Raw genomic sequence first — 23,180 nt, 5'->3', positions numbered from 1 at the left:
ATCCTCCATGCCTTTCTGCAACTCTGTGTGTCAACCATGACTTCTTTTATAAAGTCTTCTTTTACCACAATACTGCAGGTTTTGCAAAACAGCTTAAGGTCAAAACTGTTTTTTTGGGTTTTTTGCTGGCAAATGTGAGACTTTGGTATCGCACATGTCTGCTGCGACTTGTAAACATGGGAGTGACAAGCTGATATACGACAACGTTTTGCAGGAAACAACAATGATAAGTCAAATTTGCGGAACAGTTGTGGTGATATATGCGGTGCGATAGCGAACACTTCAAAATCCTGGGGGGGACGGATAAATCAAAGTTTAACTTTTTTAATTAAATTACGGAAAAAAAATCTTTTACACTATATTCAACGTTTTTGAGATGCACCTGTATATGTCTATCACTATTGAAGTAAGGAGGCCAATTATATGTACTGAAGACTGTGATCTTATCATTAAAGTAGATTTTTTGACAATTGACTTCACCCTCTGATGTAACCAGGTCATAACAGGTAACTGCAGCCAGCACTTCAAACCAACACATACAATGAGGCCTTACTGGTGAATAGAATGACACAAACCATAAACAGGATATAACTACATTATAATTTATATTAAACACTTCTACTTTTATTTTATCTTGTCCTGCATAGGATACAATTAATATAAAAGTTTAGAATTTCCATTCTTGGGGAATTATTTAATGTAATATGTGTACACCAAAGTGTTTTTTGCCAACTGAAAATGCCACCTGCTGTTCTGAAAACGCCTAGCTGGGAGCGCTAGGGTGCGTTCTGGAGGCGCTGTGGTTTTTTTCAAGACCTTGTGGTTGCTATGATACATAATTTCCGTGGAGGCGATGTGTTGCAAGTAGGGTAGCCTACTTAATTTTAGTGAATGTAAAAATGTCACCACAAAGTATGTAGGCCTACTTGCTCTGGCCTTTGCTCTGCATGAAGAGAAGGCGGAAACATGAGAGCAGAGACTCTCCGTACGTGGGTTCATGAGATTTTGCGGGCAAGGAAACACCTTGGCGAGTAGGCACATCGTTTCGTTAAAGATCGGATGTGCTTGGTGCGGTGTTTGTCCCGCCCCTCCTGCACTGTGATTGGACGGCTGGGTAAAAAGTGACAGAATAAAAACGCTCAGCGCGGAAAAGACACCCGGTGCCTCGTCACGCTCATGGCATTTTTACCAGCTAGTAAAAACGCGGCGCTCCCATTGGAATGAATTGAAAAAAGAAACATCTGAAATTTACAGCCAAATCTTTGATCAGTTCCCCCAGTAAAATCATTTGTTTCTATTAATGCATAACATTAGCACCCAAATATAGCACTTCCCTGCAAAGCTCAAACCAACTAGTTGGCTTCAAGGATGACATTCGTTTGAAAAGTTAGGGGGAGGGCACAAGGGCTCTGTGGAATTTCAATATAATTCTGCATTTGTACTTACTCTTATGTTATCAGCTCCCTGGAAGTAACACATTAAGATTAAGATCATACTTAGGTTAATCATTCTTCCAGAAAGGTGGTAAATAGCCTATACATCAGAAACAGCCGTCTTACTCTCTGCAGGTTTAACCCAGAATGCTACTGAACATCACATCTGTGGTATTCAATTAGGGATATAAGCCATACTTTGAAGAATAGGACTGGTAGATCTGTGGCACATTATTTATAGCCCTATGTAAATGCTCCATTTGCCATTTCCATCACAACCAAAATATAATTAAGCAGTCACAATTCCAATAGTTTTATCCTAATCACTGTAAAATGTGTGAAGGTGAATTAAGAATATTAGAATCAGAGAATTAAAAATCAATCATTCATTGTGTATCCCTAGTAAACTCTGTCCATTGGACATACTGTACATTTTCAAATAAAAGCAGGTCCTCAAAGGTCTGTCTCGAAGGACGAGCCACTATCATGGCTCATGGTACTGATCAGAATGTACATTTCCACAGCACTCACTTTATTCACGTCATATGGGATGGACAGTAGAGACTATCAAGCCACATATACTAAAGCTTTCAGAGAAATCCCCGTTTCCCAGTTGTGATTATGACCTGGTGTTGATGTAAGCTTTGCAGCAATTGAAAACAATGGAATTAGTGAATGAGAACAGAATTTCTTTTGAAAAGAGAGCAGCAGAGTTGTTAGTATAATATGGCTCTGTTGCCTGCCAGATAAAATTATTGCTGTGTAATGCTGAATTTATCAGATGAACATGTAAGACATTTTGAGGTTGGATTAACAACAAAGGAGCAGATCAGAAAACCCAAAATATACTTGACCACAATCACCACCTGGTTACAGTTTTGACTAACAAACATTCATTAAAAAGAGAAATATTCCTGCATATGAAAGTAAGCCAGCAAAAATCCACAGCTCTAAAAGCACTCAACATTTGCTTCGTGCATGTGATTGCATTAACACTAATGGAATGCATCATCAGTTGGTAGAAGAAGGACTTAAAAATGATCCATGCATAAGAGAGTGGAGGAGAGTGGAAGAGAGGGGAAAAAAAGAGAAGAGAGAAAACCACAGAACAGAAGAGAGAAGATGCCAGGAGGGATAAGACAAAGCAAAGCATGAGTGGTTGTGGCCACGGAAATGTCTCAAAATGTCTTCTTAACTCCAGAGTGCTACATAATCAACATGTGTCTTCAAGTCGAGGGCACTAGAAAGGCGTCTGCCTAATGGTGTGTGTGTGTGTGTGTGTGTGTGTGTGTGTAAAACACGGAATACAAATGACACAGACAGATAGTCTTGATTGATGGGAGTGCTTTCATCTCAGCTATAGCGGGGGGCAGAGGAAGGTAGAGGAGTACACCTTACCTACACACATTCGCACACTGGAATACAACTATTATAGTGATGCATAAAAATGCACACGCACAAGCTTAGTCTGTTTACTAAATAATGTCCATCCGTCCATTTTCTGTTGCTGCCGGGATCATGATATATAATCTCTGTATGGTGCTCTAAGACTACCCTGGGGTCTCCTACCAGTTGGATGTCCCCAGAAAACCTCAAAAGGAAGGCACCCAGGAGGCATCCTCATCAGGTGCCTTAACCACCTCTACTGTCTCCTTTCGATGCAAAGGAAAAGCGGCTCTACTCAAAGCTCCCTCCGGATGTCTCAGCTACTTACCCTCTCTCTAAAGAGTGAGCCCAGCCACCCAACGGAGGAATCTCATTTCCTGTATCCGCAATCTGTGAAAAGCTAATGTTAGCCAGTTAGCGGATACGAGTTAAGCTGCTTGCACACCGCCCCGACAAACGCCGACCGACTCCAACCCACACCAACTGCTGGATCATGTGTCGGGCCGAAAGGTGATCATCCGTCGAAAAATGATTGCCCTTCGCAGGAGTGCACACAGCATGTTAAGGCTTTCTATAAATCTCTGACAATCATAACGTGCAAATAAGCATTACTTTATGTCCATGGTAGCAAAGGTATGTCTTTGTGAAACGTTAATGTATCTTGTAACGGAAAAATCACAGTAGAGCTGCAACTAATGACTATTTTCGAAGTCGACTAATCTGTTAATTATTTATTCGATTAGTCACGATTATTTTTGTCACCCCCTAACCCTAATTAACCCATTAAACTAATTAAATATCTTTCAAGTGAATTACTGATCTCCAACACACAGCTTAACTAGCTAACATTACCATTAAGTGAACGAGGTTTACTATTCAGAATGAACACCAGTATCAACGCCAGGGGGAAACTAGGGAAGAAGACAAGACAGCGTAGGCTCCTCCTATAATTCACTGATTTATACAAATTTTAAGACTCTTAACTGTTTAACAAAGGTTTTTGCTTTGGAACTATATAAAATAAAAGCAAGTACCATAATCATAACTGTACACTAACAATGTAATGTCTATTTAGAACAATAAAGCAACAGTCCCCTTTCATACTACTTCTGTACTTTATTTTTCAAAGTGCTTATAGGATTTAGGCAATAACTCAGTGGAGGATGTTCTGTAGGCTACACCATGCCCTAAATATAAAACACCAAGACAAAAACACTTTGCAAACATTTCCTAAATATACCCTGAATTCAAATTTATATCAGACACACAGAAACTCCCCTATTTACTGGGAGAAATGCCCGAATGTCAAATAATTGCTGCAAAATATGTCTCCTCATGCCATGCAGTGAGGATAACCAGTGGAAACTCACACTGATAAATAATAGTACAAATTTTCAAATTATTATTATTTTGATTGCTTGATATTTTAGTAATTGTTTTGTTTTTACATTTGATACTGATTTCTTTCTTTTTTTAAATTATTATTATTTTTTAATCAATGTTTTTGTCTATTAATATACACACACACACACGTTTACGTTATTATCCATTTATTTTAATGTTTAATATATATATATATATATTTTTAACACACACACACACACACACACACACACACGCCTACCGTTTTATTTATTTATTTATTTTCAATATATTTTTATTTATTTAACACACACACACACACACACACGCTTACTGTTTTATTTATTTATTTATATTATTTTTAATATATTTTTATTTTTTTAACACACACACACACACACACACACACACACACACGCTTACGGTTTTTTATTTTTAATATATTTTAGTTTTTTAACACACACACACACACACACACACACACACACACACACACTTACCGTTTTATTTATTTATTTTAATTTTTAATATATTTTTATTTTTTTAACACACACACACACACACACACACACACAAACACTTACCATTTTATTTATTTATTTTATTTTTAATATATTTTAGTTTTTTAACACACACACACACACACACACACACACACACTTACTGTTTTATTTATTTATTTTATTTTAATATATTTTTATTTTTTTAACACAAACACACATACACTTTAATTACTTTACACTTTTATTACTTGTTTAATGAAATGTATAGGGTTGAATGTTCTTATGTAGTTTCTATGATGCTTTGGCAATATTGTTGTTACACATTCATGCCAATAAAGCTCATCTGAATTGAATTGAGAGAGAGGGAGGATGTGCTGCGCGATCTGCAATCAAATAAGATTTTAAATAGGCCTAGTAAAATAAAAACAAAATCAGTATGTGGCGGTCAGCGCTGATATTGCGATGGGCCGCAGTAGTCTTTAATTTACTTGATTCATGTCTGGGTTAGGCTATGAATAAATTAAGAAGTGTCTCTCTTGCAATTATCCTTATGACATTATTTTGCTTGCTCTGTGCCAACCAACCCAGTCCTTTTATAACCAGTTGAAATATGGAGTTTTGTAGTATTGCACTTGCTAAAAAGACAGAGTAGGCCTGTAGCCAACTCAGTCCTTATTACCAGTTGAAATACATTTAAATAGCCAATACAGCCCATATAGCCCATGCAATTTTGCACTTGCCAAAAAAATGATTCCACCTCACTACTTGTGGGTGAACGGTTCTCAAAATGAATTGATTTTAGTTATCAGCATTATATATGAGTTATGGCTGGTTATAGCTCAATCAGCCCTTTTAATCTGTTGAAATACCTTTAAAGGGCTAATAAAACCAGTAACAAGTAGTTTTCCACTTGCCAAAAAGTGATTGCAGCCTCAACCTCGTGACTTAAATAAGAAAAAATAGGCAACAAAAGTCTGATCAGTTGCTGTCGGGCAGTGTGGAACTGGCAGTTAGTTTTCTGAACATTCTAAAGACTGAAACCAAATGCTGCCACCTTTAGAATGTTGGTGTTGGTTGGGCCAGCTGAAAACACCACCTGCTCTTCTGAAAACGCCTAGCTGGGAGTGCTAGGGTGCGCTTTGGAGGTGCAGCGGGGTTTTTTTGAGACGCTGTAGTTGCTATGATGCATAATATCCGTGGAGGTGATGTGTTGCAAGTAGGCTACCTAATTTTACTGAATGTAAAAATGTCACCACAAAGTAGCCTATGTAGGCCAACTTGCTCTGTCCCTTACTCTACATGAAGAGAAGGCTGTAACATGAGAGCACAGACTGTCAGTACGTGGGCTCATGAGATTTTGCGGGCGAGGAAACACCTCGGCAAGTAGGCACATCGTTTCGTTCAAGATCAGACGTGCTTGTGTGGTGTTTTTCTCGTCCCTCCTGCACTTTGACTGGACGGGTGGCTAAAAAGTGACAGCATTTTTCCCAAAGTTGAACATTTTTCCAACTCTCGCCGACCAGCCTAAAACCGGAGGTCTCCCAAATGCGTTTCTTTCTAATTGTTGGTTCTGAAAGCAAACTGGTGAGGGTCCAGACTGACTGGGATGTTGTTCTTTATGAGCTGAAGAACCAATTTCTTAAAGCACTTCATTGGAATAGGGGCGAGTACCAAAGGGCAGTAGTGGTTCAGACTAGACACTGCAGACTTTTTAGGTACAAGAACGATGGTGGCTGTCTTGAAGCAGGTGAGAACCCTCTGCTGTGACAGTGAGATATGTCAGTACTAACATCAACTAGCTGAGTGGCACGACATGATGCGCCTGCTTTTGTAGCCTGTGATGGACTCGATCACTTGATAAATATCTTTGATGTTGTTGGTGTTTCGGTATAGAGGGCATCGGTCTGATGGACCAAAATGGGGCAGCAGAGGGCTTTGCAGCTGCCAGAAATGTCTGTATAAACATGATCCAGGGTGGCCTTAAGACGTGGGCACAACAGTCTCTGATTTTTGACTTTGTTTACATCAGTAATGTGCTTAACCAGATGTCGAATTCATGTTCAGTTGGCAACTACCTTAGAATTCAGCATTCTCTCTCTCTCTCTCTCTCTCTCTCTCCTTTAATTAATAAATTTAGTTTTAGTCTAAGTATGTTCTATGTGCGTGTGTAGCACCAAGGGGCTACAACTTACATTTCATTGTACAACCCTGTGTTGTAAAATTTTGCCTCTCCAAACACAAACGGCTAAATTGCACTCTCTCTCTCACCTCACACACACGCACACACACACACACACACGCACACAAAACTTGAAGTCTGGGAGCATGAACTGCAGAACACTCTTCTCTCTTGTCTTTTCTCCTGTGGGATATTACAGCATGTGGGAGACTAGGGCTGCCAATGTTAAAATTAAATCATTTAATCCTCCTTTGGTACAATTTTAGTTATATCACACACACAGATATTTTTAGAGTTGATTTTGACAGTCTGGAAAAATCCAACCATTCTGAGTCCAGTAAAGGTTGCACATTGTTTGAAATAATAAATATAACCAAAATGATGTCATTTCAATACTGGTATCCCTAAAACATCAATAATGAATGTTACTCAAATATCTAAAAATCTATTTTTTGTGTGATACACTGTAGTGTATTAAACAGGTTCAGACACGTTCAACATAAGAATATTAACAATACCTTTTTATTGGTTTCTCTGTCCGGACTGTCAACTCCACCGTATGATTCCCCAAAAATATACATGTCGTGTTCAGAAATACCAAAAACGACACAGGGAGTTATTCATGTATTGGTCGTTGCCAAATTCTGTCGTGTACTGCCCATTGCGTGTGAGGGGGTGGCACACTGTAGCAGACTGTTGTGTAGTACTTTTGCCAGCTTCAAAATGTTGCATAAGAGAGGTATAAATAAACTCTATCGAACACAGATGGCATTGTGGAATCCCTGTGGTTAATGGGACACTTAACAAACACGCACAAACCAGTTTTATGCTGATGGATTCAAAAAACTGTCTCACCTTGGGGAAAAAAAAGATTAACTATAACAGTTCTAGTCATTTTAATGTTTTGTCTTAATATTTGGGCCTCCTTGGCTGGAAAATGAGTGTATATTTGCTACAATCACCTGTTAAACTACATGGCCAAAGGTATGTAGACACCCTCCACTTTGCCGGTTTCAGTCGTTCCACCAGATGTTGAACATGGCCGTAACTATTTGCTACCATTCAGCAACAAAAGCATACGTTAGGTCCAACACTGATGTTGGGTGATAAGGCCTGCTTCACAGTCAAGTTCATCCCACGGGTTGGATGAGGTTGAGGCCAGTCACGTTCTTTCACACCGATCTGGGAAAACCATTTCAGGGCTCCAGAATAACTTCTTGCATTGGTTGCAATGGTGCGTCCGAAATGTTTCATTAAGGTGCACCACCACAAAATTTAGGTGCACCCAATTCTTTACCTTTAGCTCCATAACAGTATATTCTAACCTTCTGTCATTTCCCAAACGCATTGATAGTTATTGATAGTTAAACAGGAGCACCTACAGGTAAATGTTTGTCTATGTTTGAATCACAGCACACTCGAGTTACCAGTGGCCTAGCCTGAGTTTCTTTTTTGTCCCAGGATGAGTAGCCTGTTGAACGGAATTTCAGACACACACACACACACCTTAAGCTAATGATACATGGGGCAACTTTTTGAGCAATGTTGCTGGGCAATCTTGCTAGTGGCAAGTCCGACTATGTTTTGAACGGATAGCGGCGGGGCGGGGCGGGTGGCGGTCGATTTCACCCAGTCGATTTCACCCAGCTGCTGCTAGCTGTCCCTGCTTCGGGCAGCAGCTCTGTTTTCTCCCAGCCCTGGCAGCTTTCAGTGCAGCCTCTCCCAGTCCCAACCACACCTGACTAAAGGTCAAACCTGACTAAACCCAAACATTCACCGATGCTTGCACGTTGTCTCCAGATTCCCTGCAGCTACATCTCTGAAACCACATTCTGCAGACAAACATGTCAGATCAGTAATGCAGCTGCAACATACAAAAAGCACCCAATTTAAAAGCACTACAATCACTCGCTCCAAGCCCCAAACAAAAAGCTACATTAGTCATCAATGTAGCGATGGTTCATTCAAAGCTTACTACCTGAGCGTTCACGTTCACCACATATTCAAAATGAAGCTCAGAGAAAAGGACAGTTTAATCAATATTACTGGATAAACACTGGATATCTTGGATCACACTAAATGTGTGGCTTCACAGAGCCTTAGGCATGGCTGTCAAATTGAACACATTAATTTAGATCATTAATTTCAAAAAACAGAAATTAACACATTAATGATGCATTATGGCCCCACTTTAGTCTAAGTGATAGGCATTATGTTAAATTATTTAAAAACCTGTTCTGGCAACATATTAAGCTGCCAGCCTAAAGCTGAGCCTAAATTTGCACCCAAAATCCTAACGAAGCTTAAATGAAGGGTCACAACATTCTTTCCCACTTTGCTCTTGTGGTATCTGGCCATGAAAGTTTCAGTTTTCTTGCAGAGGTTCTGAAACTTCCGCCAGTTTTCCAGATCTGTCATCCTGTCTACACCAGATGCATTTCAGCCGTGTGTTTGTCGTCATCTCATGCATGTCTGATGATCTCATAAGCTTCAGTTTTAACAGCTCGCGCTTGACTTGGGCTTTGCATGTGTAACTGTAAGTCTTTTTTTCTTCCAACTTGTACACATACTATAACTATATTGGCTGTGTTGGTTGCTGTTCCAGCTTCTAGATACCTAGGCTTCAGACCTTTCTCTTGGTCTAGTTTATGTTTTTTTTCCATTTAGCTTTGGGTCATGAACCTCTCATATATTAAATGTATAATTTGAAGAAATCCTACGTTTGTGTGTGCGCTCATACCTCAGAGTGTGTGACAGGCACAGAACTGATGCCGGCATTGACGGCGGTCCAGGAGCGAGCGGTGAGAACACAGGCAAACAGCGGGTACAGATCTCCAGCTCCCAGTCTGCGGCTGTAACGCTCCACCCCAGACATGTCACTTTTAATCAGAGCCTGCCACAGCCGGCAGTAGTCCAACCTGAAGTCTGGCTGCAGGACCTGGAGGAGAGGGGAGCGGAGAATGAGTGATAAGGATTTTATCTACTTTAATGAAAAATAAACTGTATTTGTTTTGTATATTTGTTTATTTTATATTTATAGTTTTTATTAAAGCTTCTAACCAGTTGTTCTAAAACCTACACTTGTGGCTATGTGAATGACCACAACCAGTGAAACGCTGAACACTGGCACTGCAAGATTTTTCATCCTTGTCTGTGCACTAGGAATTCCTCGTTGGTCAGGGCTCCTGCTAGTAATTTTCATTGCCTTTGTCGGCATGTTACTGCCACCAACTGTTCAGCTAATTAGCCGTGCCACCCGCATGCTTGAGCGTGTGCATTCTTATGCATAATAAAAACAAAATGAGGGCCCACTCATACAAGCACATCAAGTGGTCAAACACCGGAAACTGGATCACCTGAAGAAAAGCAGCACAGATTCATACTCTGTCTACAACTACTGTCTTGATCTGGATTCTTTCTGTGTGGGTATAAAAATTTAAGTGTGTGGGTTAAGTATTCTAATTTTCAATTCTTATATTGTTGCGAGTTGACATTTTGTTTGTCATGGGCCATAGGAGTACAGTATATTGCTGCTATTAGGTATCTTGACAAGAAGGACCATCAACGATGAAACATTACATTTTTAACAGCCTTAATAAAACATGTTCTGAATGTATTTATTAGTGCTGGGCAACGATTAAAATTTTAAATCGTGATTAATCGCATGATCAGGCTCCTTCTGAGCAACAGGTTAACATATATAAATCTGTTTTCAGGTATCAGCAGAAACATTTTTCTTTTATCAGGGAGCAGCAGAAACAGTCTATGTTCAGCAGCAAGTGTCCCTGTCAGAGTGAGGTGAAGTGGTCGCCTCTCACACACGCCCGCCTGCTGACGAAGTTGAATTGTCTTTTTGTTTGCGACGCGGAGCACAAATCACTGGAAGAGAGACTGTTTGTGAGTTTCCAGAATCTAAATAGTTATCAGGACATCAACAGGAGGGAATTCACATGGCAGAGCATCCCCGCAAAACTAGATAAAGGCCTATCAGGTAAAGTTGTGAAGCCTATAATTTTAACTTAAGTTAAATAGGCTACAGTTGTTTAGCGCACAGAAGCTGTTGCCATGGTAAGTATCCATAGAGCGTCCGCTGTTTACTCGTGGAGTTTCTCCCTGTCTGATCACCGGAGCAAAGAGCAAGCCTGAGGGCCAAGCGACTACGTTGTGATTTTAAGAACGTTCCTAAGATTCAACATCTTCCCAAATACTAATCAGCACGCAGTGTGTATCCACTTCACTGTGGCTTCACTTGTCTTGTTTATCTACTTCTCCCACACGCTGCATCCAGCGTAGTCTGCCGAAGCCTCCCTCCACTGCTTGTTTCAGAGCCAGAGAGCAACGGACTTTCAAAATAACAATAATAATAAAAACTGCGTTAAAGTGCAATAAAATAATTGTCGGCGTTAATTAATTAATGCGTTAATGCGATAATAACGCGTTAACGTGCCCAGCCCTAGAATTTATGTTACAAATTTGCTGTATTTCTTTTTACATTTCTTACTTTAGACACATTCAGACCCCCAGGTAAGAACACGCTATTTCCAGACCAATTACAACACGCTGGACATATAAGCAATGTGTAGTACCCAACTGGTAATAACACTGGAAATGACTGTGTGTGTGTATATTTGAGGAGTGGATTAATATTCTACAACAAAATGACAGCTGAAATTAGAAGTCATTAGGAATAAATCGGCGCCATTATAGTCAGAGGGAAATCTGTGTCTGTGTGTGTGTTTATATATTGTGTGTGTCAAAGATGAACAAGTTGCATCTTCATAACTAAGTTCTCTTCATGAATACAGAAGCAAGCAGTAAACAAACTCATGTCAGACCAGAGGGTGTTTGAGTTAACAATCAAAGAGTGTGTGTGTTGAAGAACATGAGAGTGCACATATGCGGCAGTGTGATTAAGGCTGCGGCGCACCAATTCAAACCCAGTACACTGCACTCTGCTAAGAACAACATCAAATGAGTTGTTTATCAAAAAGCTTTTATCGTGCTGTAGCTCTACTTAAAGTGTGTTTGCCTGTGACAGTGTGTGTGGCATCCATTTTTTGTGCATCTTGACTGCATTTGCTGCTTTACCCATTTACTCAAGGCTTCAGCCAGCAGCATGAAAAATGGACTGCAATATTAGAAAAATTGTATTTTATTGATGTGCGGGCAGCCTGGAGATTTCCCACCTGATAAAGGCCGTGATCGAGCAGGACGATCTCGGTCTTCCTGCTCTGGGGACACTTTCGGACCAGCACATTGCCCGGGTGTGGGTCACAGTGAACAAAGCCGTGGACAAAGATCATTTCACTGTACAGCTTACCCAGGTTCTCTGAGATCTGTTTGGAAGATGACAAAGACTTAAGTTAAATCCAAAAAGCTTTCATATACAAATACAAACATTATCATTTAGAAGACAACAGAACTAAAACATTTTTAATAAATTACCCCCCCCCCCCCCCACGTTTAGAATTGTTTTTAGGTTTTACCTTTAGTAAGTGTGACAATATTGGTTATTGTTATTATTCATAATGATTTATGCACATCTTCACAAAACTAATTTGTTATCCATCACCCATCAATTTCATAGAAAATCTGTGATGATAATAAAATGAGCCAGGTGTGATGAACAAATTCTCAGATACTCCTGATGACTTACACAGCATTGTTGATGGTAACAGCACACAGCTGTATATGGATATAATGTAGTACCAAAACCAATCTGAAGGGTACTTCCTGTCTGGGGATATTCAGCATTCCTAGACCTACAGAGATTCACTAAGTGTCCAAAAAAGGTTATTGTTCACCCCTCTATACATGTGTGAAGAGTCTATTGGATATTGGTTCAAAACAAGATGCTATGCTTACCTATGATACCTATGATAACCTCAAGTTGTGTGTTATTCAAGCCACATGCAACACTTTCTACAGAGAGTCAGCCAGTATGCCTGTAATGAAATAAAATAAAGATTATCCCGACCTTGGGTTACCTAGCAAGCAGCGCATCCTTTCAAGACAGCTGTGTCAGTCAACCAAGCAGACAAAGTTCGGTGTATAGCTGCAACAGGGCCTGCCTTGGGCTGTCACTCAGATCTATTGTATGCCCTATTATCCTATCAGTAAACTGGGCTGTTCTCTTCAATAATGCAAAGTGGTGAAAACTAGCAAGCCATGTTGAACGGATAATCATGACACTAAACCATCCGAGAAGAAATGCGAGAAAGGGTTTTGGATTCAACACAACAGATGGAATAAGGTATGGCTCTTGCTGGCTTTTTAAAATACAACTCCCTTAAAGTATTTTATTAGGACAAATCTGAGTCACCTGTTAGCTTGTCACTCACAAAGGCAACAGAGGCACTAGTTTAGGCTATGTGGGTTGTGTTGTAGGTTGCAGCTTCAGTTTCACTGTAACAATATTAAGCTTTGGTTGGTACAATCAATAAACAACACCCGTTTTTTACCTCTGTACTGATGTTCACTGTGTATTGATTAGGGCTGTACATAACGATTATTTTTCAAGTCGATTAATCTAACGATTATGCACAGATTGTCTGTAATGTTAGATTCAGCTCGCTCATTTGTGGCCGTTAAATAAACAGAAAATATAAAAACGGTGTAACGTTACGTTGCCATGACAGCTGCGGGGTAGAAATGACTTTTAACATGAATACTTAGAAAATACATTTTAACGGACTATGTGTCCTCGTGCTGATTACGTGCCGTGCTTGTGTGGAGACAGAAAGAAAACAAGATTCGCGGTGCTGCCGTCAGTGCTCCAGGATACTTTCGCTTCACGTGTTCATGCTGCTTCACGGATCGTGGGTCAGCAAACAGTTGCTGCTGCAAAACTAACATGCAGAGAGAACAAGCCAGCACAGCAGCTCCAGACAGATACTCGCAGCTCTCCTGCTACCAGGGCTAACATCACAACAACAGAATGTCTTGGCAAACTAGAAAGTAAGCTGAATGTCTGTGGACAAGAACTTTAATGTTACCTGACACACAAATCATGGCTGGAATAGTGTTGTGTGGCTCGGTCAGAACTCTTTTTAATGTCATCTACACACAAAATCTCTGAGACATTATTTGTGCCAACAGCCCTCTATACGGGAGGACAACGTCGCAGCGATGTGGGCAACGACGGTCAGCTGGTCATCGAGTGTCACGCCGAGGTTACTTGCAGAGTTCTTAATTATACTGAAGAGGCCATGGATGAGAACTGCGTTCCCTGGTCTTCCTCAGTCTTTCATGGTTGAAGACCATGACAAGACTGATCAGAAGGTTTGAGTGTGGGTTTCGGCAAAAGAGGGTTCACTCCAGCTGCTTTGTCAATGAGGTAGTGATGAGGTGGAAGTAGAAAGGAATGAGGTCAGTTGCAATAGACTAGAGAACATGAGTTAGGATAGGGTCAAGAGGGCAGGTGGTTGGGCAGTGGGAGGTAACTGGGGTTAGTACCTCACTGGGGGACAGGGGTGAAAAGGAAGTAAGAATAGGAGATGAAGAGATGAATATAGGACAGGTGGTCTCAGCACGTGGGTAGGGAAATGAAAAGCGTGTGTCATCTCTCTTTTTTACAAAGTAGTTAACAAAGTCACTTGGTAGAAGGGAGGAGGGAGATGGAGGGGTCAGGGAGGGTAGGGCAGATAGAAAAGAGTTTTGGGGTTTTGGAGAGGGAAGATTAAATTTTGGATTGAAAGAAGGAGCTTTTACGTGCAGATAAGGAAGCGGAGAAAGAGGAGAGAAGAGACAGGCAGGGAGATCCTCAGAGTGCTTGGATTTCCACCATTTTCTTTCAGCTGCTTGTCAGGTGGTTCTGTCAGCATGCACTGGGTAAAACAACAGATTTGTTGGCTACAACTATAGGTGAACCCTAGCTTAAACAGAAATAGAATAAAATGTGTCTACCAGGAATATAAGAATAGACTAACTACATTATAATCAAGTGACACCATAAGAACAGCCTGCAATCAGATTAACGCCTACTAACACCACAAAAGCTACACACAATTAGACTAAATGATTTGATAACCAAAACTACAGATACATTTCTCTGCTTGACAGTGCACAGTCAAGCAGAGAAATGGCTGCATGCACTTGAAAGCAAATACACTAATTCTTCTTGAAGTAAGTTATCCCCAGAAGTCAGAACGGACAAAGATAATGATTTTATTCTGTCTGCTTCAAAACATTCCTGAGTTGCTCAAAATCTCTCTCGGCTTCACTAAAATACCCTGTGTTGTTGTTTTCTTTCAAAACTTTGTTTTTGCACAGACTATGCTGTCCAAACGAATGTGACAGAGTTTGCTGATATTTCTCAGGCCATTTCTGATGTCTATTTTGGTAGTGCCAACTGCCTTTCCAATCCTGACCTTTACCAATAGTCTCCTGGTGTTTTGTTTCCTGGTGTTTCATTTTGCTTGGCGTCATGCTGTCAGTAGCTAACTTCTCACCACAAATCCCAATGGCCGAGACCTTTCTGTCTTTCAATTAGACCGAATGTTAAGGTAACGTAGCAGAAGGGAGTTACAAACTCAATTTCACTCTATAACCTGTTGTATCGTGACAAAATAAATCTACCTACCTACCTCTCGAGGTATAGCCTTACTTTCTTATCTGATACTGAAGAATCATTAGCACTTTTACATTTCACATACATGTTGTTTCATTCATAAAATAATGATGCCGTGACTGCATGAAAAATGAGGATGAGCTAGCTACATGACCTGACGAAAGTGACTGAGGATTTTTCAGCAAGGACAAAAAAATCTTCTTTAAAAAAACTTTGTTTTAAATAGTTGTATATAGTATATAGACCTTTGTATAAATTATTCAGTAAGCATGTTATCATGATTTCAGTTAATATGTGCAAATTCAATTTTCACAACCTCAGAGCAGACTAATCCTCCTGCAACTACCTTTGATCTTTGGCGCCCCCTCAGGTTAGAAACCAATGCCATACATCATGGCTTTAATCCACTGACCTCTGGGTGATTTTTAGTGAGTTTGGGGCGGTTATGGCTAGAGCGAAAGGAAGTAGAGCGGGTCCCCAGGTTTGGAACCAATGTATTAGACCTACTTCTGAATAGTTTTTCCTGAAAAATAAACACTTACACTTTAACGTTAAAAAAAATGTACTCAAACTTCATATGGTAAAGCTAAGAAAATCACAAAAATAAAAAATATAAATAAGCATAAGCAGTGATAGAAAATTATAGATAAATGGTCATCTGCTGTCTCACATGAATTCATATATATCACCCAGCCCTAGTCTCCAATGCATTGCTGTGTTCGGTTTGATTGTGGGACTACTGAGTAGAGGATGGAGTGGCAGAATAATCTGATTCTGTCGAACAGGTAAACTATGAACAACAGACTTTTTGGCTTGTTGGCAAGCTAACCAGCTGTCACTCCACTGGTGAGTAGATGCATGCCATTTTGGTATGGAACGCCGCCACAAGGCTAGTACGAGATGAACCAGCAGCCTTCAAAGAATATACAGGAAGTCATAGAAATATTTATATCCTTTTAGATCTGTAAGCTACCTGTCCGAACATGTTCGGATAGCTATGGCTAAAGAAATCGCCCATGCATTCTTGATTGCTGCAATTGTCTAATACATAACAAGTAGTAGTATTATTGGCTAATTTGCACATAAATTCCACTGTATTAATCATCTTGATGGGCATATGAAATGTCGTTTGTGATATTTAATCTCACAAATGCAATGATTAAGACCATTTTCACATTCCAACGATGGACCGTCCAATAACAATTGTCAATCATAGTCCTTGGAAGTCATTTATTGAATAAGGATAGAAAATGTATGTAAACATACTGTCATTTAAAAATATACAAAAATGTAAGAAACTGAACAGTCCAAAACATTCTGTGCAACAAAGCAAACAAAGCAAATTGGGATCAATTCCGACAAAAACGCAACAGCAGATTGCCACAATGCATCCATACATTGTGGCTGAATTTGAAGCATATTACTGTAAAACCTATGTCATATCATAACTGGGCAAGAATTACGTTATAAATTAGGTTAGACATATTTATCCCTGTTGGAAGAAAACTATTGCCTACTGCCGTGGAATCCTTGTCCCACAGTACAATTATATTGTTCTCAGTTAACAAAATAATCACAAAAGCAAGTAGTACATGTCCCTTGACTTGTTTTTCCAAACAGAAACTCAAAAATTCTTTCACCCGTCTATAGTCAACCATACTGATGATCCCAGTGGAAATGCCTGGATAAATTCATCTTGTGTAAGCTACGTACTGTAGAAAACACTGTGTCTAGGCTACTGCAGTTCATTTTCAGTTGGATTTTATTTGTACAAAAACCTCTCTGCAATAGCATAACCCTAAGGGAGCACTTATGTGTAGATTGTGTAACCTGGTGTACTTTTGTTTATTTAATAGTCAGTGTTTTATTATGAACATACAGCTTGCTTATGCTGGTGCTAAAGAAAGAAAGAAACCATTTTCAATTTAAGAAAATTCACAAAAACATTTGCTGAATGCTGTCAATTATAGTTCTTAAGAAAATCAGAATTGGCCTAAATTGGAATCGGCCAGGAAAATTGCCAGTGCGTGTCTAGCTTACAAAAAAATGTGTCACCAATTCTAAAATACTCTGCTGGTACCACTGAGTTTTATTAATACAGTTATTCAGTGCATGTAGTGATTTCTTAAATTTTATGGGGGAGAATGCAAATACAATCGAAGCAAAGCATTGTCCCATTTTCGTCATATTACACATGAAAAACTGCTGCTTTTAATGTGATATTTTAATGCTACTAATGGTTTAACTATGAGTTAAATACTCATGTATGGCACAATTTATAGTAAACTGAACAATTTTAATATGATAGATTGATTAATTGTTGAAGTCATTTATCAAGCATTGGATTTCGGTCCATTGTTCAGATGAAACAAAAAATCTGAAAACCATCTTAGCTCCTGCAAAAACCAATTTCCTGATTTTGTGGACCAAACAATTCATTTCATAACTTAAGGCAATAGTTAAAGTATTTAAATGACAATGAAAATATTAATTAGTTGCATCCCTACCAAAAAAGCCAAACTAGATAAATAAATGCAAAAAAAATAAAATCACTTTGTGGTTGCCACGATGAGGGCTGCAGGCTCCATACGTACATTTTGCTCATAATACTTTAATAAAATGTGTTTTGTGAGTTACTGGCTGATCTCAGTGTACAAAAGTCTGAGGCAGAAAAGTATGCTTCAATTGTTTTGGCTCCCAACTTGATTGATTGCCATTCAATAGTGTAGCTTCAACCACTTTATATCGAATTAGTACAATCTTAGGCTCTTACGGCGCCACGCTTTTCAGTTGTCTGTCTCACTTGCGTATGACAGAACAGATATGATGCTATTTTCATCAATACAGTGGTCTACGGAAGCCACTTAAGAGGTGGGGTAAGAGCATTGACTGTATAAAACATGGACTTTGTCACCCGTTAGTTTGTGGACTGCCATTTTGAAGCCTTGAGTTTGGCCGAAAGGCCGCCGCCATGTTGAGTTTTTGCAACCAGGAAGTGCCCAGAAGTGACGATACGGCGGAGCTAACGGCCGTGTGCGGAGCTAGCTAGCTTGCTTAGCTAGGTGCAACTCTAACTCACGTTAACTGTCATTTTAACTGTGCTGACAATTTTGTCTTATGAACAACAGTCTTAAAACTAAATGCACTCACCAGAGAAAGTAAACGGACAACTCCTGATAAGCTTTTTCAACGGCGCTGGTTAAACTTACACACAGTGCTGTGGGTACGAGTCAGCTCTAGCCTGATTGACAGGTCACCATGGTATCACACGTCAATCAATCCCGCCCTGAAACATACTCTGCTTTATGGTCTATTTTAAAATAAATGGGACCATTATTTACTAAATCATCATCATATTGTATTGAAGAAGACATGAAACTAGCGACTGAGACCTTAAACTCATTATGAAAGTGTTTACTGAGGTACTTATTCAGCTGAGAAGTAGGCTCATTTTACCATTACTTCTAATGGAGCCGGAGTTCTTTTTGCAGGACATTCGATAGAATACAGGTTTCAGGGACTTTGCATCAGATCGCTGACCGGAAGCTTCCCACTTGAGTAAGAGATTCTAATCCAATCTAATCCAAAAGTCTTTTTGCCAAATTCAGCGAATATCTCCTTACGGTCCGCTAGCTGTAAATTCTGTTTGTACAGTATCTGTACACAGCCCTGGCTCTGTAAATGTGAAACAAAGCGGATTGGACCGAGCTACACCGCACTATTCCAGGCATGATTTGTGTGTCAGCTAATGTTAAATGACTTGCTCACAAACATTCAGCTTACTTTCTAGTTCACCAAGACATGCTGTTGCTGTGCTGGCTCTGGGACCGTCTCGTCTTCTCATGTTAGCTTTGCACATCGCACATGATTTGCACTGCACATAGCGTAGCAAAAGGTTTAACACACGTACATGTGTGTGTAAGACAGCCGACTGTTTGACGGGATTGCGTCCCATAGGTCGCTCAGCCTGTCAGATTGCCCACGCTCCCTACCTGCCCGCTCTCCTCTCATTGAAAATTAATTACTAGGCACGCCAATCGCTTCTTGTTTGAAAACACCTCGATGGCTCACGTTTCAGTCTTGCTATTGTGTTAATGAGAGCAAAGTGTATTTTTATTCTGTTTTATGTGCTGAACTACACTAATCGTGTTTGTGTAATTCTGTGTGGACACAGACGAGGCTGAAGCTACTGCTGCTGCTCTGCTAACACGTTGCCCGAGCTATGTGGGCTGTGTAGACAAGCTGGCAGTGTATGTGTGTGTGATTATCCATCAATACTAGCTTCTGTAACCTACACACAGCCTTACAGAGAGCAGACTGAGCAGTACCTCGTTGACATTGATACCATGTTTCTTCATGTAGTCCCTGTCGTTGACCTGCCCCCCCTCAGCAAACTCCATGGTCAGGATCCTCTTTGTGGACAGATGCCAGTGGATCATGGGAACCTAAGAGAGAGGGACAGAGGAGGGGAGGACCAAAATGTAGCTTTTTTCCATAAATGTTTCATATGTATTACTTTTATTTCGCATCAAAGTAGCAAAGACTAATGTACACAACATTCAGGTAGCATTTTAACTAAATTGCAAATATTCAATATATTTTTGGGGAAAAAGGATTTGATTTTGATTAACAGATTGGATTATGGAAATTGATTGGATAAAAATGCTACTAAACCCCAACCTCATTAGATCAGAAACAATTTTAAATACTAGGGTCTTTGTGTGCACACATGGGACCAACAAGGTCAAAATAAACCTCTGTTGTGGACTCTATAAGCCTGTTATTATAAAAAGAAGAAAATGTACCTTGAGAAAGGGGAAGTGGGCCAGCATGTTGGCCACCCTCTCAGCATTGTGTCCCTCATTAAGGAAGTCTAGCTCCAGCGGCATGTTCTTCTTGGCCTCCTCCACCAACCACATGAAGGCAAGGTCCGGGAAGAGCCAATGGACTGCCCGCAACAACACCTTCAGATTACAAATCAGGATCAGTCTAACTTTCAAGTACACTAAAACACATACTACTGAGGAATGTACATATACCGTGATGTTCTGTCAATGGCAGTATATATTAGGTCAAGGCCCCGGAGCCTATTAGTGGTAGGCTACAATAATAATTCCAGTTGGATAAAGCAGCTGTTTCATTTTTGCGTGTTGTTTTCATTCAATAAGTCATTGTGCAAGAAAAATGCTGTACATGGTGGTTAGTCTCTGATTTGTAAATGCGAAGCACTAATTTGTAATAATCACAACCATTCATGCAGAACGAGTTTTACACAGATTTCAAATGTTTGCTGATCGCTGTCAACAGAGCGTCACGTTGTGCTGAAAAGTGGTGGGGACAGCTCAGATTAGGGGTAAGATGACACACCTGGGTCCCGAGAATAAGAAAGGAAGATATTTTAACACTATTTTGAAGAAATATTTGATGCTGAAATATCTTATTTGCTGCATTCTGGGGACATTCTCTGCACCAATTTATGGTCAAAATGTAATTATTTATTTAAAGATCATGTGACAATTAAAAATATAAAAATACAATGGAATATAAAGCAGTAATCAGTAGCTTGTTTTTTTTTAGCTTATGTAAATTTTTTTGGATTTCCTTCTTTATTTAAATTGCATTGCATGTTCTCTTATTGTGTAAATGAACCAGAGAAGAATACCGGCAGCTTGTGAACCGGAGGGTCGCCTATTTGAGTCCAAAGGTGCCCCTGAACAAGGCCCTGAACCCCTTACTGCTCCCACTGCTCTTAATAAGGATGGGATGCTGAGAACAAATTCATGGCTGATGCTGAGACCCTGACTCACCCGTTTGTTTCATCCAGACTTGATTATTTCGATGCTTTGTTCAGAATGCTACAGCTAGAATATGAACAAAAACTAGAAAGATTTGCTATATTACACCAGTTTTAGCTTCCTTTCATTATCCATTATCGGGTCAGACTTTAAGTTGCTTTTGAAGACTTACAAAATTCTAAATGGCCAAGCCCCTTCATACCCATCTGATCTCCTTAAACTTAATATTCAATCCCGCGGTCTCCACTCTCTTTCGTCTGTCCACACAGTTAAAAAGAAGTCAGCAGGCTGCAGGGCCTTTTCCTATCATGCCCCCTTCCCCTGGAATAACCTCACTGCTGACAGTCAGGCAGTCTACCTCTGTTGAGGGCTGTAAATCCAAACTTTAACCTCATCTTTTCACATTCAGTTAGCTTATTTTTTTGATTACTTCAGGCCTCGTACCTGATACCATTATTCTTCTGGTGGGTCGGTCTTTGTCTCAGATAATCTATTAGGCCAAGTACTTATAGTCTAAGTTTGTCCTGTCGACAAGAATACTGTAAACTTTTTGGATTTTTGAAAACCACTGCATCTCTCCAACCCTCTGTTTATAGTAATCAGTAGTAATCCCTCTATGCTACAGACACCTAGATATTCAAATATGTAAAATAGAAGAAAATATAAACAATAAAACAGAAAGGTAGCACTAAATAAAGAAATAAAAAGGAAAACTAAATAGTATTTACAAGTAATATACATATAATATATATATATACATAATATACATACAAAAATATATACAATATGTGTAATATCCAAGTAATATGAGTGTTTTGGCACTCCTCTCTTGGGCAGTGCACATCCCATGTCAGTTAGTGATGTTTCCAGTCAGGATGCTTTCTATTGCTCCTCTGTTAAAGTTAACAAGAGCTCGACATGGGAATTTTTCAGCTTCCTTAAGAAGTTCAGCCGTTTCTGAGCTTTCTTAACCAGGGTGGAAATTCTTCATGATGCTGATTCCCTGGAATCTACAACTGTTCAACTGGGGAGTGTCTCTTCACCATCAACTCCTTGGTTTTCCTGATGTTGAGCTGTAGGTCTTCTCTGTGTGCCACTCTGCAAGATTGTTGATTTCTTCCCGATATCAAGTCTCACACTTATTTGACATCCGTCAGATAATTATGGTGTCGTCTGCAAACTTCACTACAGAACAGAGTTCTCTACATGGAATGCACTCGTGGATATACAGCTCTCAGGGGCTCCAGTTGAGGAGGTGTGACCATCAATCCAAACTGTCTGGGGTCTGTTTGTGAGGAAGTCCAATATCTAATTGCAGAGTGTACATAAGCCCAGAGTGCCAAGTTTGCCAATCAGTCTTATGGGGGTGATTGTGCTAAATGCTGAGCTGACGTCAACAAATGAAGCTGAAAAGAAGATTAAAAAGAGCACATGCGACTGCTCGTGAACGTACTTCACAGGCCTGACTCCAACCGGCGACTTTGGGTACGGGAAGCGGACCCGCTGACGAGGGAGCTAAACCCAGTGGCCACTGACGTCAGGCGCCAGTACGTCTCCCAAGGTGTCGGGAGTGAGGTTTACTCACTGCACAGTCTCTCGCTGGTTTCCGTCACACGGGCATTTAGCATAGCCCAAACATTTGTGTCCTTTTTTTACTCTGCATATCACAATATTTGCGGGTGCGGGCGGGAGTGGATACACATGTTGTGGGAATAGGCAGTAGAGTAACACATGTTGCGGGAGCGGGCGATAATGGTCACAAGAAAACAGTCCCGCGCAGGTCTCTAGTTTGTTATGGTCTGTCTCTAGTCTTCATGATGTCTCCGCTTCATCTCTGTGTTGCCAGCTTTCAGTCTCGCTCTAGCTGTATTGTATGCCTCCTTGTCACCTGACCAAAAGGCAGCTTTTCTGGCTCTGGATAGAGCCCTCACCTCTCCATTCAGCCAGGCTTTT

At 40.1% G+C, this 23,180-nt stretch overlaps 1 protein-coding gene across 1 annotated transcript in view; it reads right to left on the bottom strand.

The window, feature by feature from the left end:
- The window catches only part of adck1 (aarF domain containing kinase 1), a 96,519-nt gene that overhangs the window by 19,856 nt on the left and 53,483 nt on the right, over positions 1–23,180 (bottom strand). Inside the window, exons 6-9 of the mRNA XM_046063694.1 lie at positions 20,238–20,396; positions 19,761–19,877; positions 12,050–12,199; positions 9,604–9,801 (exon numbers count right to left, since the gene is read on the bottom strand). Of these exons, the coding sequence (XP_045919650.1) occupies positions 9,604–9,801; positions 12,050–12,199; positions 19,761–19,877; positions 20,238–20,396 (624 nt within the window). The remainder of the gene's footprint in view (positions 1–9,603; positions 9,802–12,049; positions 12,200–19,760; positions 19,878–20,237; positions 20,397–23,180) is intronic.

Source organism: Micropterus dolomieu, linkage group LG11, assembly GCF_021292245.1.
Source record: "Micropterus dolomieu isolate WLL.071019.BEF.003 ecotype Adirondacks linkage group LG11, ASM2129224v1, whole genome shotgun sequence".
NCBI lineage: Eukaryota > Metazoa > Chordata > Actinopteri > Centrarchiformes > Centrarchidae > Micropterus > Micropterus dolomieu.
This window is presented reverse-complemented; position numbering and strand designations above follow the sequence as displayed.